This window comes from Lutra lutra, chromosome 3 (assembly GCF_902655055.1).
Source record: "Lutra lutra chromosome 3, mLutLut1.2, whole genome shotgun sequence".
Classification (NCBI taxonomy): domain Eukaryota; kingdom Metazoa; phylum Chordata; class Mammalia; order Carnivora; family Mustelidae; genus Lutra; species Lutra lutra.
This window is the reverse complement of record NC_062280.1, coordinates 59,465,509-59,484,680: the sequence shown is the minus strand read 5'-3', so window position 1 is coordinate 59,484,680 and position 19,172 is coordinate 59,465,509. Positions and strand designations below refer to the sequence as shown.

Here is a 19,172-nt window from a genome sequence, read left to right as displayed (position 1 = left end):
AAAGGTCAAGTATATTAAGCTGAATAAGCATGTGATCTTTAATTCCATGGAGACTCTAACAGAATCAAGAAACACAACAAGCCATCATTTATCATAATATATCAAAGAATTCTAATTCCAACAGAAATTCTCTGCTGAGGGAGAGTAATGGAAAGAGACCAAGAAGGTTGAGTGAGTGTGTGTGTATGGGCTATTGCACTGCTGTTTCTTGGGCTGCTTCACTGAAAAGAAAAAAATGTCAAACCAGTGCTGGTCACAGTCACCAGACCTCAGGGCTGTATTTGTAATCATTACAAAACAAAAGGTCACATGATTGTCACTACTTTATAAAAAAAATTGGAATCTTGTAAGTGCTAATGTTACTCGTCAAAAAAGCCATAGTCTGAGATTTACTAGTTTACTAAGGTGACATTTAAAAAGAAAAACAAAACAAAAAACATTCTTTTTATAAGTTTATAACACAGTCTTGAGCAAAACACAGCAACTAAATAACTTTGTATCTTGAAATAACAGTGTTATTTTTCATCTTGGAACATGAAAAGCCTCAACATGTAAGCTTCAGCATTTGTCCAAAAAATGAATGAATTCTAATAATACGTATTTTCTAAGAAAAAAAAAAAAGCCAGAAGAATTCCCAGTTCTGGTAGGTTGTAAAACAGCTTGATGTTGGATGTTTACAGTACTCAAAGAGAGGCTAGAATTTAAATCAATTAAGAAATAGAATAATAGGGGCGCCTGGGTGGCTCAGTGGTTAAAGCCTCTGCCTTCGGCTCAGGTCATGATCCCAGGGTCCTGGGATCGAGCCTCACATCGGGCTCTCTGCTCGGCGGGGAGCCTGCCTCCTCCTCCTCTCTCTCTCTGCCTGCCTCTGTGCCTACTTGTGATCTGTCAAATAAATAAAAATCTTAAAAAAAAAAAAAAATAGAATAATAAGGAATGCTTATAGAACATGATCCTTGAACTTAAAAGGTAACTATCCAATTGTTGAGGACTCAAGTCCAACAAAGAAAACAGCAGCAAATATACAAATCAGAATAGAAATAAAAAGCAGTAAACAGTACCAATCTGCATTAAAGCTAATGTTCTTATGTGGTATCAGCCATTAAATGCTGTAGGAACTTGTATTAAAGTAAAATCAATCATAACTTGAGCAATCAAGGAAAGTTTTGTGGAGAAGGTAGAACTTGACTTGAGTCATATACAGTAAGAACGAGGAGTGGGATAATGTGTGCAAAAGCAGAGGAGCATTCTGGGGGGATAATGTAAGGTACATGCTATGGCAGGAGAAAAAATAAGGTAAGATAGAATACGTTTATGATCACAAAAGCTTGCAATTTCACTATTATTTTATTTATTTATTTTTCCAGAGAGATTATGTGTGAAGAAAGGGGGAGGGATGCAGCAAAGAGAGAGGGAAAGGCAGAAAATCCTAAGCAGGTTCCATTCATGCTCAGTGCTCACAGTGCTCAGCACAGGGTCCGACTTTGGGCTCAATGTCATGACCCTGAGATCATGACCTGAGCTGAAATCAAGAGTCAGTCACTCAACTAACTGAGCCACCCAGGCGTCCCATCAGTTTCACTATTATTTTAAAATATTTATGTTTGCTGTTTTATTTTGCAAGGAAGAGAGAGAAAATAGATCAACATATGTTCTGGGATACTTTAAAAAATGAATGCAAAAGAGAAGGTGGTACTCCTCACCTTCCCAACCCATTTTAATTAATTTGTGATTTCTGAACAGCCCTGCCACTTTGCTTTAGGGAAATAGCTTAGAAAATGAGCAAAACTGTAAAACTGTAAAATATTCCAGATTTAGTTTTGTATTGTGTTAATCCAAAAGACATGTGCACATGTAAAAACTAGCTCATTCTGGGAATTATGGTAATTAAGGACAAAGAGGCTTGCTTGGGAAAACAAAGAGTTGTTGAGAAGACAAAGAGATTTCCATGAAGAAAGTTGGTGGGGTTCAACTGTAGAACTGAAGGAATAAAACAAAACATCAGAAAGCAAAAATGAAAAAACCTGGCACTTCTGTATATTTACAAATAAGAGACAATATGGTAAATTTTTTTTTTAATGGCCACAAATATTTTAGCAGTTTCTTCCACCTGAGGTGAAGTCTATTCCTCCAACCCTTGAATCTCAGTTTGGATGTGTGACTTGTTTTGACGTCTGGGACATCAGCAAATGAGATACAAAGTCTTGGGGAGTACTCTCGTACACTGGTTTTTCCTGCTGTTGTTTCTGGGAACTCTTATGCTATCATGTAATTAGAGCTGCCTAATTTTATCACGCAGAACTGCCAAAGTATACTCTCTTAACACCTTATACTTCCTTATAAAATTTTTCAAAATTTCATTCAAGCAACCAATGTCATAATGTCCTTTTACTCTACTTCAAATTGCTTTCTTCCTCAAGAAAGGTATAAAATAAATTTCTGTGGTTTCAGATAATTTTTAGGACATTTGTAACCCCTTCATTTATACAGAATGAGGATTCCTTTTCAAATCTAAACTAATGAACTTTTTTAGTCAGAAAACTTTAAAACTTCAATGTATTTAAATACTAAGCAAAGTTAACAAGGAATTTATATTTTAAAGCACACTCTAAAAGTTCACTTTAAAGATCACAGAATTTAGAGCAGGAAAATTCTTCAGAAATCATCTGATTAAAATCTCTCATTTTAACATGTAAAATAAATAGGAATTGAAGCTAACTCAATATTTCTAAAACTAAACAATGTTAGGTAACCATATCCAATAGGGAAAGTTTAACAACTTAGTACATTTTTCCTTATATGAAACTCTACTATTTCCATATAATATAAAATGATAATATATTTCATTTTCCATATAACAATCTTTTAAATACTTTCACTTAGCAGTCATGTTCCTTGTAAGTATTCTCTTAGCAATTTCCTCAACTAATATTTGTATGAGATGACCTCTCATGAGGTCATATCCATCTTCTCCAGTGGGTCTACCACAGATGTAGTCAATGTATGAAGGTCCACAGGACACATCTGGAACATTTTGGTTATGCCCAGATAGACCCCTACAGCACCTGTAAGTGGAAATAATATTCCAGGAAGTGAATCATCCAGGGAAAATATGAAGAATAAGAAGGAAAAAATAATAACCAAGAATAGATGTGGAAGGAAACCAACATTTCAAAGGTAGAGGAGAATTGCAGTTGTCCAAAGTTTGAAGAAATAGATGAAACCTCTCACATTATGTTAATGGGAGTGTATTTCAGTATAATCATGCTGAAAGCCAATATAAAAACATGTATCAAAATCTTGGGGTGCCTGGGTGGCTCAGTGGGTTAAGCCGCTGCCTTCGGCTCAGGTCATGATCTCAGGGTCCTGGGATCGAGCCCCGCATCAGGCTCTCTGCTCAGCGGGGAGCCTGCTTCCTCCTCTCTCTGTCTCTGCCTGCCTCTCTGCCTACTTGTGATCTCTGTCTGTCAAATAAATAAATAAAATCTTTAAAAAAAAAAAAACATGTATCAAAATCTTAATTTAATAAACTTTTGAGGTAGTGATTCTGCTTCTGTAAATTACATCAGAAAGGTCAAATATATAGAGATACCTATACAATAATGTTCATAGCCACTTTTTTAAAAGAGAAAAATAAGAAATAATAAGAATTTCCATTGATAAAGGATTAGTTAAATAGACCGTGGTACAATCATACAATAAAATGCCAGGTAGCAATTTAAATGACTAGTATCTATATAACATGAAAAGATCTTGATGTTTTTTAATGAAATTTAAAAGTTAAAAAGGTATAATTCTGCTTATATATAATTAAGTTATAATCATGTGTCTGTTTATGACACATAATTAAATTACTGTTCTGTTCATAATATTAATTCCATTATTATTCTGTTCAGATTATTAATAGTATTACTTTTAGGTGGTGGGTTTTCATGGTTGCTGTTTTGTTTGTCTGCTTGCTTTAGATTTTTTGTATTTCTTGGATTTTTCTAATGGAATACATGTCATTTTAATAATTTTTTTAATGTATTTTGGGAAGGAGAGGAGTGGGAGAGAGGTAGAGAGATAATCTTAAGCAGGCTCCACACTCAACACAGAGCCCAGTGCAGGACTTGATCTCATGACTCTGAGATAGTGACCTGAGCCAAAATCAAGAATGGGATTCTTAACTGACTGAGCCATCCAGGAGCCTCTATTTTAATAATTTTTAAAACAATAAAACTAATATAATTTGGGGGGAAAAAAAGTTTAGAAATGTCAGGCAGAGTGAGAGGGGTAAAACAGAAAAAATATCGGGCAAGACATGATCTGAAAAAATCATCAGCCAAGGGAAGAGAGATGAGAGAAGAGAGGTCTAAAAACCAAGACATAGTTAGAGTTCTAAAAGCAACAGAGAATTCAAAAGGAATGAGGACAGAGAGCCATTGTACTTGGCAACTAAGAACACTATTTAATAGTTAGATAGGATACATTTAATAAATCTTAACACGAGAGAAATAATCCATTCATATAAACAGTCAGTATCTCAACTTACTGAGCAAGACTTTTGTTTTCATGATCACTGTTATTAACTGCATTGGTGTTGCTGACACTATAGTTTTTTATTAATCACTGTGATGTCATAAAATGTTTATGTGTTATATTGTCCTCTAATTAAATCATGGCAATTATCTTCACAAGAAAAAAACTGAGTTATGCAAAGGAAAAGTAAGCATAATTCTAAATAATTTAGCTAGAAATTAGAAATCCTTTTGCAAATAAAACTGTAATACTTTTATTACAAATGCTGCTTAGGTAATTTAGAAGCAGTTTTGAAAGTAGTCAAAAGGAATGTTCATAATCTTCTGGACTCAGAGGCAAAAGCTTAATTTATCAGCAGAAAAATAAAATTTTACTTTCTTTTAATCACAATTTCAATTATTTTGTTTCCTTTATCATTATCACATCTGAACCTCATTAAGGGGTAGAAATGATGGAGAAAGGAAGGAAAGAGAATCCAGTTTTTTTTCATTGTGCGTTCAGCAATTCTGATACACTAAAGGCAGTAGGAACGACGGGCAGCCAGGAAAGAGGGAAGAGAGAATGGGGAAGTAAGTAAGGTTACTGGGAGAAAATATAAGAGAGCATTCAGAAAAATACTCAGCATACTGGCACCCAAATGTCATTAATTCTATTAAGGTACCAGAAATATCAATACTACTAAATTATACGTGTGCATTATCCAAAAAATTAAGAACATCACCTCTTTCAATTATTATTTAATACTTATTATTATCCCTATTTATATCAATTTATATTTTAATGTAAATATTTATGTGCTAAGTGGCCACTGACTTATTTTTCCAAAGGGTTGTAGAACTGAAGCACCCTATTGGTGGCACTGGTATCTAAACATCCTTAGAGAACGAAGAGTATAAAACAGAAAATGGCTAGTGTTTGCATGCCGTGAGCACTTAATTAAATATTGGTGAATGATGACAACTTCCCTAGAAAGATCCTAACTGACCAGTGGCCTATCCCTGAATGTACTAGTGTGAGACAATGCTGTAGAAACCTGAGGAGGTTGCAATCAAATGCAGCTGAGAAGCTTTAAAGCAGGATCACTCTATGGAGCACCTGGGTGGCTCAGTCAGTTAAGCAGCCGGCTCTTGATTTTGGTTCAGGTCAGGACCTCAGGGTCTAGGTTGGGACTCCATGCTCAGTCAGGAGTCTGCTTGAAGATTTTTTTTTTACCTCTTTCTCTGCCCCTCCACTGCCCCACACTCTTTTTCTCTCTCTAAAATAAATAAATAAATAAATAAATAAATCTTTTAATAAATAAATAAATTTGGATCCTTTTGGGGTAAAGATTAGCAGCTGAAATAGAGATTTAAGAATTTAATCAAGAGGGGGACACCTGGGTGGCTCAGTGGGCTAAAGCCTCTGCCTTCAGCTCAGGTCATGATCCCAGGTTCCTGGGATCGAGCCCCACGTCAGGCTCTCTGCTCAGTGGGGATCCTGCTTCCTCCTCTCTCTCTCTGCCTGCCTCTCTGCCTACTTGTGATCTCTGTCTGTCAAATAAATAAATAAAATCTTAAAAAAAAAAAAAGAATTTAATCAAGAGGTAGACTAAGTTCATCTACTTCACAATGTCACCTTCATAGTACTACTCCCACACTATTAAACTGTGTAAGTAAATAATGAACACCCTTAAGTCTCAGATGTCTGGAAAATGCAAAAGTATAATATTAATATAAACTGATGTAGTATATACTAAGAAGCTTTGGTCATTTGTGGTCTATCTTCAAAATTTTCAATAGTTAAGGATTCAAATATTTAAGGATTAAAGGAATACTTTCTTTGTTGTAAAATTCCTTCTTTTAATATTTATAGGATTATATTTAATGTAATGAAAAGGAATTTCGTTTCATCTATTATATCTCTGAAATAATAATTGATTGAAAATGTTACATATACACACAAACACACAATTCTACTCATTCACAGATAATATATTTAAGTCACATTAGAAAGCAAATTCCCCCTCCCCTCTCAAAAAAGAAAGCAAACACCCTAAATGCTGTACCATATCTTTGATAGAAAATTGTATTAAACAGAACTTGACTTACAAGAAATAATGAAGGGAGATTAACAAGGGTTTTTATTCTAAAATTAGCTAACTAAAAACTGACATCCTAAGCTAGGGATGCAAAAATATATAACCAGGACCCTTAAATTATGAAACCACAAATTTACAGGATTTCTTAGCCACATATACACATTAGAATATATGTTACTGCCCTCATGCAAACACATATCTATAACTGTTTACAAAAGGTCAAATAAACCACAACCACATTTTTTAAAATACTCTAAGATCTTTTGAATTTACTTGGAATTATAAAATAGTATAAAAACAGATTATAAATAACTATCAAGTTACCACTCACTTCAAATAGACAAAATATCATGAATAAATTATGTATTAAAATATATTGATATGGGTCACATACACAAATTTTCTGGGAAATGCCTAAAATGAAGAACTATGGAACATGGTTTATAGCTCACCTGAGAGTTAATTTTAGAAATAAAAGTATTTAAAACAATATTCTCTTATTTGTTTCTTATTCTTAGAATACCCAGGGCAAAACACAACAGTTCATTGTAAAACGTGCTCAGATGGCAAGGATTGTTCAATAAGGAAATGAAATTTAATACTGACTATTTTTTTCTGAAATCTTAAGTATTAGTTTGTGTGCCTAATTCCCATCCTCAACTATCCAAAGTGTTTGGCAGGCAAAATGTACAATTTCAGATGGATCCTGTGTAATTAACTAATTTCACTACTCATTACCAGTGGACGAAATACCACTTAGAATTGCCCCATCAAATGATATTGAGCCTATATCAACAATACTAAATTGCTCAAAAACTGATCAACCAATAATGGCAGGGAAAAAAATGAATCTTTTTTAAAGAAAAGACATTTGGAACAGGAAACAATAAGATTATTCATTTTGTGGTACAGAGAGATGAGAATTTAAAATAGGAGAACCTGAGGTTATAATAAAACTGGCTTCCAGTGGGAGAAAGGCCCTCCTATTTGTGGAAATGAACCTCTCTAATTGGAATTTACTAACTATAAAGCTTCTCAAATTTTTGCAAAATCATTTGGAAAACCATTGTGATATGGATACTAATTTTTGAATCCAATATTGCTTCATAATAGGACATAAAAGTCTTCACTTTTTTTATATATAGTCATGATCAAGTAAGGAAATATGCCCAAGTCTTTCAATTAATAATCACCTTGCCCAATTCCATCCCCTAAAACACAAAACTGAGCACCATCTTTAATTCTACAATATAGTTGTTAAAAGCCCAGACCCCAGGGAGGTTAATCTTCTGTGCTTTAGTTTCTTTAACTGTAAAATGGAGCTTACTTACTTAATGGAGCTACTTACCTCATTTGGTAGTTTCAACCATTAATTCATTCTCCACTACCTCACGCAAATATTTAAACTTCATCTGCAGTCACTCTTTGCCCCCATGTACATAATGCAGCACATTAGCCACACCATATTAACTATTCCAGAATATAAAAGATCCTTCCTTCTTTGCCCTCAGCACACCCATTCATCTTTCAAAGCCCACCTCTGTCACTGTGAAGCCAACTTTGGTTTCTCCCAGCAGAATCCACTCTTTCCTTCTCTTGGCAATTTTTGGAGATAAAAGTTTAGAAAGAAAAGGTATAGGCCTAATTTTCAGCTTTTTCTTGTCTTCATTTTATTCAATTCTTTTTTACTATGGTGGTAAAATACTGTGTCATAAATATAGGACCTGTACTCATTATCTTTAGTTTTTTAGGGGAAACTACTTTTGACCTTATGATGATTATAGTCAGAAAACAATTTCAGTTATCAAAGAGCTCAGGACTGTGGTGAAAGGAAGAAAATGGGAGGGTACTACTGTTGACAGAACTATGCTGTATGATAGCTTTGTGTTGGGGCTTGTTTTACATTATCTTATCTTTGCATTTTGGGTCCACCATCTATTAAGTGGTCACCAAAGGAAAAAAAAGAGTAAATCATTTTTTTTTCCTCAAATGGAATGAGAAAAAGACTATCAAGATAGGGGCATAATTTTCTTCATTAAATCCTTGACTGAAAAGTATTTTACTATCTGGTAAAAATAATACAGGATAAAGAAAATGTCTCTTTGATTTAATTTGTAGGCCAAATTTAAAGATGAGTTTAACTTTTCTATTAAAGTTTTAAATTTATGAATTCCCAAAAATCACTGAAATATAACTAGATTGATTTATCTTGGGCAGTGCAACATAACTAGAAATTTCTGTATTTACATGTAATTCAAAAATAATTAAATATTTGATGAGTGTTAATTATGCACTTAAGTACATTACATAAATTTAACATCTTACATGATTACTGATATATTATTGAATGACATACAAATGAGATTCAATGCAATACATTTTTAATCCCTATTTAATTCAAGAAAAAGTCCTAGATAACATGGGAGAATGCAAATATGTATAAGATGACTATTTGTCCTTCAACAAGCTTATAATACAAAAATAAGAAATATATACATAGGGACACCTGAGTGGCTCATTTGGTTAAGTGGCTGACTCTTGATTTCAGTTCAGGTCCTGATCTCAGGGTCATGAGATAGAGTGCTGCATCGGGCTCACACGAAGCATGAAACCTGCTTAAGATTCTCTCTTTCCCTGCAGCGCCTGGGTGGCTCAGTGGGTTAAGCCTCTGCTTTCAGCTCAGGGCATGATACTGGGGTCCTGGGATCGAGCCCTGCATCAGGCTCTCTGCTCAGTAGGGAGCCTGCCTCCCTCTCTCTGCCTGCCTCTCTGCCTACTTGTGATCTCTGTCTGTCAAATAAATAAATAAAATCTTTAAAAAAAAAAAAGATTCTCTCTCTCCCTCTCCCTTGCCCCTCCCTACCACTGCTCACATGCTCACTCACTCTCTCAAAAATATATATATAATATAATAATATAAATATAATATATATAATAATAATATAATACAATATAAATAATATAAAAAAGATGTAGCTCAAAAATAGAAGGATGAAGGAAGAAAATAACTATTCTGTTAGGAGGGATCAGGTAGTACTAATGGATGGGAAGAGTAGGAATTCTATTTCTGTGTGGAAGGAAATCACTAGCAAATGGTGGAGAGGGGAACACTCCAATTTGGGGTAATCTAAAAGGCCTTAAACAGAAAAATAGAATAATATCCCTGAAGTTTTACTGCATCTTTTATGTTCTCAGACTATAGAAAAACAGAAATACTTGCTATAAATAAGGAAAACAATAGTCTCTCACTAAATAGGCTCTTTATGTATCAGTGACTTAGAGAAATATTTAATTTGTGAGGAGCAATGTGAACTATAATAGGAATGATGTTAGGCAACAAAGAAATATGAAAAGTAGAAGGGCAAACATTCTACACCATACACAAAATTATCTCAAAATGAATCAGAGACCTAAAGATAAGACCCAAAACTATAAATTAGAAGGAAATATAGGGAAAAGTTTTATGACATTGGATTTGATGAGGATTTCCTGGATATGACACCAAAAGCACAGGCAACAAAAATAAAATTACACAATTTAGACTACATAAAAATTGAAATTTTCTGTATATTAAAGGACAAAATCAACAGAGTGAAAATGCAACCAGGGTAATGGGAGGAAATAATTCTAAATCATATATCTGATATGGGGTTAGTATCTAGAATATATAAAGAATTCATACAACTCAACAACAACAACAAAATACCCAATTAAACAATGGGCAAAGGACTTGAACAGACATTTCTCCAGAAATGATGAACAAATGGTCAGCAAGCATATGAGAAGATGCTCAATATCACTAATTATTAGGAAAATGCAAGTCAAAACCACAATGAGATATCACCTCACACCCACTGGATAGCTCCTTATCAAAAACAAACAAATGAACAAACAGAAAATCATTAAGTTTTAGCAAGCATGTGGAGAAATTGGAACTCTTGTGCACCCTTGGTGAAAATGTAAAATTGTGAATTGCTATGGAAAACAGTACAGCAGTTCTTCGAAAAATTAAAAATGGAATCACTTCATGATCCAGCAATCCACTTATGGCTATATATTTTAAAAGATTTGAGAGCAGGATTTCAAAGAAATATTTGCATACCCATGTTCATAACAGCACCATTCACCATAGCCAAGAGATAAAAGCAACCATGTCTATCAACAGATGAATGGATAAACAAACTGCAGTACATACATATAAGGGAGTATTAAAGCCTTAAAAAGGAAGGAAAGCCTAACATGCTACAACATGGATGAACGTTGGAGACATTATGCTATGAAATAAACCAGTCACAAAAAGGCAAATATTGCATGGCTTCACTTACATGTGCTCTCTAGGGTAGTCATATTCACAGAAACAGAAGAGAGAATAGTGCTTGCTACAGGATAGGGTGAGGAGCAAATGGGAGAGTTGCTTAATGTATAAAGTTTCCATTTTCCAAGACGAAAATGTTTTGAATGTTGGTTATATAACAATGTGAATATATGTAACATTACTGAACTGTATACTTAGAAATGGTTAAAATGGTAAATTCTATGTTGTGGGTTTTTTTTTTTTTTTAGCAAGAAAAAAGTATTCTAAAAATTTGTGCAAAAAACAATCCAGTTGTTGGTAGTATTGCCTTGACTGGAAATTGATCAGTTCAATCAAAATTACCAAAATAATAGCATGTCATCTGTAGCTCCTGAACTTTCTTCTCTTTATTATCATCTAGTTATTAATAGGACATGCTACTTTAAGAGGTTTACCATTAATTTATTCTTATACTTGCAGAAGATACATGGTCCTATCTGGAAAAAAATTATCAAATCTTAAAAAAGTGCAGGAATAAATTGTGAAAAAGAGCAGGACCAGGGTGGACCATGAAGAAAGAATCAAGGTGAGTAAAACTGAAAGGGCACTTCGTTATTTTTATGGTGCCTGTGGAAACTGACCCCACCTATCCATCCATCCATCTATCATGGAGTTTTAGACTCAGCACAGTGTGACACTCTCATACTGTCCTTTCCACAGGTTTGCTAGAAAACAGACTCTGGAACCCATCTGTCTTATCAAGGCCTCCAACATCCCTGCCCCTTCTTGTTCATTTTGTTGATAAAATGAAACAACGTAATGTTTGGCAGAATATCTACTCAGTTCCAATCTTTTCAGACTCTATTAGACGAAAGGTAGGAGACTTAACACAGCCCTGGAGCAAGACCATACATGTTATACTTCTGGTAGTCCTTCTTGATAGTAATAGAAAAAAAAGCATTTGCCAGATCAAGAGCTGCATACCACAGGGCTTGGTATGTGGCCTTGTCAACCTGCTCTGAGAAGATTCCAATTCTGACAGAACAGTTGCAATTGATGCTACCACTTGGCTGTGTTTGCAGTCATCCACTACCATTCTCTACAATTTGACAATTTCTGCAATGGCCAGACTGGTAAATACTTTAGGACTTTAAAAATGACACTAGGGGCACCCGGGTGGCACAGTCATTTGGGTATCTGACTCTTGATTTCGACTCAGTCATGATCTCAGAGTTGTGGGATCAAGATCCACATCAAGATCCACATGGGGCCTCGTGCTCAACAGGGAGTTTGCTTGGGAATCTCTCTCTCCCTTTGCCCCTTCCCTCGCTCATGCTCTCTCTTTCTCTCTCACACTAATTAACTAATTGATTAATTAAAGATGGCACTAATCTCTGGCATTTTCTGTCACGTGCAATGCTGATTTTCATATACTCGCATGGTCAAGGCAAGTTAGTTTGGGAGCATTCTCTCCCATTATGACAGTTCTCAGCCTCATAGGCTAAGACACCAATGTAAAGGTTCTGTCAGTGACCAAGTAGGTACGTCTATTGGTACTGTTCAGGGTGCAGGAAAATGATGAATGAGTGAGTCAGATTCCTCAGCAAACAGACTCTGAAATAGAGATTTGTGTTCAGAAAGTTGACTGAGGAAAGCTGTCAGCAATAACACCTGTGCAGAAATATGGGCAGCAGCATTTGGTACAGAAAGAAGTTGAATTGTGGTACAGAAGCAATACAAGCCTCCACTGATTCCATGGGGGTGGGGGGGACTTTGAGACTGAGACCACCCTTCAGAGCTGTAACACATTGAGGCAAAGGGGCAAGGCCCTTATACTCCTTCGCTGATCATTCATTGAATTCAATGTGCCACGGGGGAGGCAGCTCCCATAGCAAGAGACAGCTCCTTTCAGCAGAGGGTAATTTCTGGGGAAGAGCTCAGCTGTGGGGCAAGAGCAGGCAACATCATGGCAACCAGGGAAATAAGCACCGCAACCCTTAAGAGGGGGTTTTGGTGGTTTCTGGCAACATCCACTACTAATTCCCAAATTTGGCAAGTAAAAAGCAACACATAAAAATACTGCATGGCATACCTACACTAAAAAGATATTCACGATTTACCTAAAATTCAAACATAACTGAGCATTGTCTATTTTATCTCGCTACTCTGTGCACCATGCATGTATTAAAAGGCCAGTAGAAGAAGGAATTTCAAGGGTATTAATGCATTTCTCTTTTGTAATCTTATACTTTGTACAGTACTAACCCCACATGGACAGGAGAGACCAAAAATAAGAATTGGTTAGCCTCGACAATTTTTGCTCCACTCACCAATCCTGACTTGGTCTAATTATAGGGATTCAAGGCCGCTCACTACATTTTACCATAGGAAACAGAAATAAGCTTAGGAAGAACACTCGCAGTTTTAAGGAGGGCGGATTGTGGGAAAGAGAGCACACAGTATACAGACAGGGAAAGAACTGGAGCAGTGGCAGTGGGAATGAAAGGGAAGATATGAGAAGAGCCACCCCTGAGATAGATTCAAAGAATTTACTAACTGTATGAGACAGAAATACAGAAGGTGAGCAGAATGTAACAAAATTGTATGTTCTTGATTTTGGATAATAGGAAAAAAAGAGAGGATAGGGTAAAGATACACATAAAAAAATACATAAATAGGTTTGAAAGGATAAAATTTATATTTGACACGCTATTCACCTGAATGTATAATATATGTGAATCCATTAACTAATATACTATACCAAGATGTTGATATTGATCAAGTGATCATTTTCCATTAAACATATTTTACCTGAGACTTCATAGATATTTTTAAACACCTAGCATTTCTACAAGCTGTGCACAGGATGTTAAATTATACTGGGAATTCTATTAGCTATTAATAATTCTTATATATCCATAATTCCTGTAAACACTAATTTTCAAATTTAAAATCTTAACTGATGAAAGAGTTTATAAAATGTGTTTTTCTTCCACAGCAATTCCTAACTTTATTTTATTTAAAATAAATATCTGTATGTTTTATTTACATTACTTAAGAGTTCTTAAAATGTGGAACTCTGGTCTTTTTCCTTAATTACAAAAAAAGAGAAACTACTGCCCATGTTACCCTCAGCAATGCTGTCTTTCTATCTGGCACTCTCCCCTTTACCCGTTTTATAATATGCTGATTTTTCCAATTCAGTTGATTTTTCCTGAATCACGATATTCAACACATTGTCCCCGCATTATTTTCTGAATCAGAGTAATCAATCCAGGAACCACTAACAGATCTATGAATTCTTTGCGTGCAACATAGCAGAATCCCATATAACATCCTCAGATGCTAGGATGTTTATCTACTTAACACGGCTGGGAGCAGAACAAATACTGAGAAAGTAAATTAAGTTTTTCTTATTTTAGTTCAAAATTCTAAAATGTAGAAAATGTAATGTTACATTGCATTCTATGATGTTAATTTTAATCACCAGTGACTTAGCCACAATTATTCACTTCTGGGATTAAAATGCCCACTATAGACACCAAAAAAACAAAACAAAATCTGACTTATCCATTTGTATTTGCCTATCAGAAATCTCTTTTAATAACCATAATACACCCTCACCTGAATACCATCCCCAGTAAGAGAAAATACATGTAATACATGTTGATACAATAATTAAAATAAACATATTAAATCCTATTTTTGTACTATGTATTTTCCATCCAAAGGAACAGTCAGTATTTTATTGTAATTATTTATAAATTGTCCACTGTTAGCTTTCGATTATCTGTGTGCAGATTATCCATCACAATCTTTAAACCCAAGATGGCTTTTTCCTGTAATTATGTTTTTAGACTAACTTCCTGCTTTATTGGGTTTTCTTACAGGTGTTTACTGAATACAAGCATAACTTAAGACCTAAGTAAGAAGGTAAATATGCTGCTGGGAAAAAATGTAATATAAAGGCATTTCAAATCCAAGGAGATGTTATCTTTATAGTCTCCATTATCAGTTTAGAATTTTCAAGTTTCTGCTCTCTTCAATTCTTGTAATGAATATGGATAGCATAGCAAATCATTATGCCCACCCAGTAAGTACAACCTCCTGGACCTGGATATTTTCTGTGCACCAAGCAAAACGTCAAGTACTGAGTAGGTATAGTTGTTGAAAATTTATTCTAAATATTATATCAATCCTGTTGATTAATTGTTGTAGCTAAAGACCTAAGAACTATGAATTTTACTGTAATTTAATTAGTTACCTGACAATTCTGAGGGGGAATACTCCTTACTTCTCAGCTGTAGTGGATTATTAAGAACTATCTCTGATTATTTTTACTTACAATTACTTTGGTTTTCCTTTTTAACCAAAAGAAAAATATCACATACCTTGTATCCCACTAATAATAATTTCTCATTAAAAATTAAAATGAAATAATAATGTGTATATGTTAAATTGTGGTTCAGTAATAACCACCAAGACTTATGTGAGTCCTAAGCCAGGTACTATTCTAAGTATTTTCCCCTTGATTCTTAAAAAATTTTATGAAACATATTCCATTGTTGCCCTTGTTTTTTTTATTTTTTAAATTTAATTTTTTTTATTTGAATATAATTGACACACAGTATTACATTAGTTTTGGTAATTATAGCATCGTGATTGGACAAATTTTATACATTATACAATGCTCACAAGTATAGCTATCATCTGTCACCATACAATGCTATCATGATATCACTGACTATATTCTCTATTCTGCGCCTTTTATTCCTGTGACTTACTCATTCCATAACTGGAAGCCTATATCAACCACTCCCCTTTACCCATTTTGCCCCTTCCACAAACATCAGTTTGTTCTCTGATTCTGCTTTTTGTTCGCTTGTTTATTCATTTGTTTCTTTTTTAGATTCCACATAGGAGTGAAAACATATCTTATTTAGTCTGACTTACTTCACTTTTTACCCTGTAGGTCCATCCATGCTGTCAGAAATGATCCTACTCTTTGGATGTCTGTGTAATATTCATGTGTGTGAGTGTGTCTGAGTGTGTGTGTGTGTGTGTGTGTGTGTGTATGTGTGTGTGTGTGATATCTTCCTTATCCATTCATGTATCAATGAACAGTTAGGTTGCTTCCATATCTTGGCCACTGTTATCCTTACCTTAACAACTGAGAAAACTGAGATGTAGAGAAATTAACTGGCTGAAGTTTCCATAGTACATAAGGGGAAGAATTGGTATTTTAATCCAGGACAGTTTGGTTTCAGATCCCATACACTTCACTACTAGATCATACCACCCCCCTGTTGACTTATCTGACTTTCCTATTGAAAAGAACACACACAAATGGTGCCTCCACCTCTCTCTCATACATACCTGAGTAAAACTCGTATGTCAGTTGTCTTTAACTCCCTTCTAGTGACAGCCTAGTCTGACAACATAACAAAAACTATCCCAAGGGGGGAAAAGGTCTTACCTTCTAAATCTTCTTTCTCAAAGTGTGTTTTGAGAATAGAACGAGTTCCACCTCTATCCACAACTGCCTCTTCATCATTTCTCTGTAGAATGGGAAGAAAGAAGATTAAATGATTTTACAGTAGTTCCTCTTTATCCATGGGGACATTTTTCAAGAACCCTGTGGATGCCTGAAATGACAGGTAACACCAAACTCTATATAAACTACATTTTTTGCTATATATACATACCTACAATAAAGTATAATTTTTAAATTAGGCACAGTAAGAGGTTAACAATAATAATAATAATGAAATAGAACAATTATAATATGATATAATAAAAGTTATGTGAATGTGGTCTATTTTTTTTTCAAAATATTTTATCGTGCTATACTCATCCTTTTTATAATGATATGAGATGATAAAATGTCTATGTGATGAGATGAAGTGAGGTGAAAAAACGCAGTCACTGTGACATAGCCTTAGGCTACTATGGACCTTCTGATGGTATGGCAGAAGGAAGATCATCTGCTTCCTAACCATGACTGACCTCAGATCAATGAAACCAGGGAGAGCAAAACCACAGATAAGAGTGGACTAATATACATATATTCTCTTAAGTTCAGAGAATAAACAATAATATAATCTAATATTTTAGGAGTTTAATTCAATAACTTAAACCTACTTGTACACAAATATTCTGTTTGATTACCAAGTGTTAGTTTAAAAAGAAAAAGACTAAAGTTAAGTTGACCATATATTCAGAGAAGGAATGTCATTTGATTTTCCATGAAATCAAAGGTAGTCATACATTCCAGTTGCCATCATTTGGTAGTGAGATGAAAAACAGAAAATGGTCATCCTGACAATTTAGTAACATGCATTTTTATCTCTGAGAAAGAATTCTTGTTAACAAGATGACATTTTGAACTATATAAGGAAACATGGAAATCATTAGTATTAATACTACTAATGCTATGGCAAGGTGAAATGATTCCACTGCCATTTAAAATAAGGTTGGCAAGATCTAATCTTTTGAAAGCAATTAGTAGTAATTATTAGGTAAACTACAATTCTAATTACTTTGCTTCAATATAACACATTTTATTCAAACTAAACTTTTAATTATAATCATATACATTAAAGCTTCATTTAGTTTGTGTGTGTGTGTATATATATATGTATGTGTGTGTATATATATATTTTTTGTTACTTATTTAGAATGGCTGGATGGAGACTCTCTTCTTAACATTGTACACATGCTCAAAATGATACACTCACGCATTTGGTACTCAGTAAAATAATGGAGGAAGGATAAATATAATCCATTTAACCATGAAGGAATGAAAAAATACAGAATACTGAGCAAAGTGAAATACAGATTATTTCCAAATTTTTTTTATTGTGAGCACCTATGTAAAAATTGCCTTAAAAGTGAATGCTGAGGGGCGCCTGGGTGGCTCAGTGGGTTGAGCCTCTGCCTTCGGCTCAGGTCGTGATCTCAGGGTCCTGGGATCGAGTCCCGCATCGGGCTCTCTGCTCAACAGAGAACCTGCTTCCTCCTCTATCTCTCTCTCTGCCTGCCTCTCTGCCTACTTGTGATCTCTCTCTCTGTGAAATAAATAAATAAAAAATCTTAAAAAAAAAAAGTGAACGCTGAACACAAAGGAGAAATGAAAAGGTAGACTAAAGAAAAATGAATATTTCAACATCTATTTCTAAGCCTGTTCTTGTATTTGACTAGTAGAAAAATTATACATTTGTTTCTTCTTTGAAAGCTTTTTAATTCCCAGACATAATCTTGATGAAGATTTGGCCTCCGTGTCTTATAAATCAGTATTGTCAACTGTAGGATTACTGACTACAGACATATTTCAACCTAGAAATATCAGCTCTTATGTGCTTCACATGCAGGAAAACTTATAGTAGAATAACGTGTTTTATAGCCTTAGTCCTCTGTCTTTCAGACAACATGGGCTGAGACAGGTCAGGGCAAAGTGTCTGAAATCAGAGTGAAAAAGCCTATCCTACAAATGAAAGAATAAGGGAAATTAAGATAAGACTCAGAGCCTACTACTCTTGTGTTTGGCAAAGTTTTAAAAATCTGTTGGTCTGAGCAAAATAGCAATAGAAAAGACTAAAGAATTATATGGGGACGCCTGGGTGGCTCAGTTGGTTGGACGACTGCCTTCGGCTCAGGTCATGATCCCGGAATCCCGGGATCGAGTCCCACATCAGGCTCCCAGCTCCATGGGGAGTCTGCTTCTCCCTCTGACCTTCTCCTAGCTCATGCTCTCTCTCACTGTCTCTCTCTCAAATAAATAAAATCTTAAAAAAAAAAAAAAGAATTATATGTTTATAAAATTTTCCTGAACCAGACAAATGCAAGTTACAGCCTCCTTAGAATCTGTTCTTGAAACATTTACAAATCACATTTATCCTCTGTGCAGGACATATTCAAATATATGTCACACTGGAATGTATCTCTTCCCTCTGGAGTGTTATTTGGAAGAACACCAAGAGCTAAGTCATGCATCCATGTTCAGAGATCAGAAGAAGCATGATTCCACTATATCTCACAATGGCAGTCTCTTAAAAAGAGCAAAATCAAAAGGTTTAATTAGAATATAAGAAGATATTTCCCCCTATACGATAAAATATTTAATTCTTATTTCAAGGGCCTAAATCAATTTTCAACTGATACAAAATGGTTTTTCTCCTTATTATAATATAGCATATAAGCTCTCCACACACAAAAGATAATTCTACTAAATAACTAATGTTAAGATATCAAGATAAAATGAAACTTTGCAGCAGAAGTAGA

At 34.7% G+C, this 19,172-nt stretch overlaps 1 protein-coding gene across 8 annotated transcripts in view; it reads right to left on the bottom strand.

The window, feature by feature from the left end:
• SLC4A10 (solute carrier family 4 member 10) overlaps window positions 1–19,172 on the bottom strand; it is a 297,324-nt gene that overhangs the window by 169,101 nt on the left and 109,051 nt on the right. For all 8 annotated transcript variants that reach the window (XM_047722426.1, XM_047722427.1, XM_047722424.1 and 5 more), the window contains exon 2: window positions 16,369–16,450. In XM_047722426.1, coding sequence (XP_047578382.1) covers window positions 16,369–16,450 — 82 coding nt within the window. The remainder of the gene's footprint in view (window positions 1–16,368; window positions 16,451–19,172) is intronic.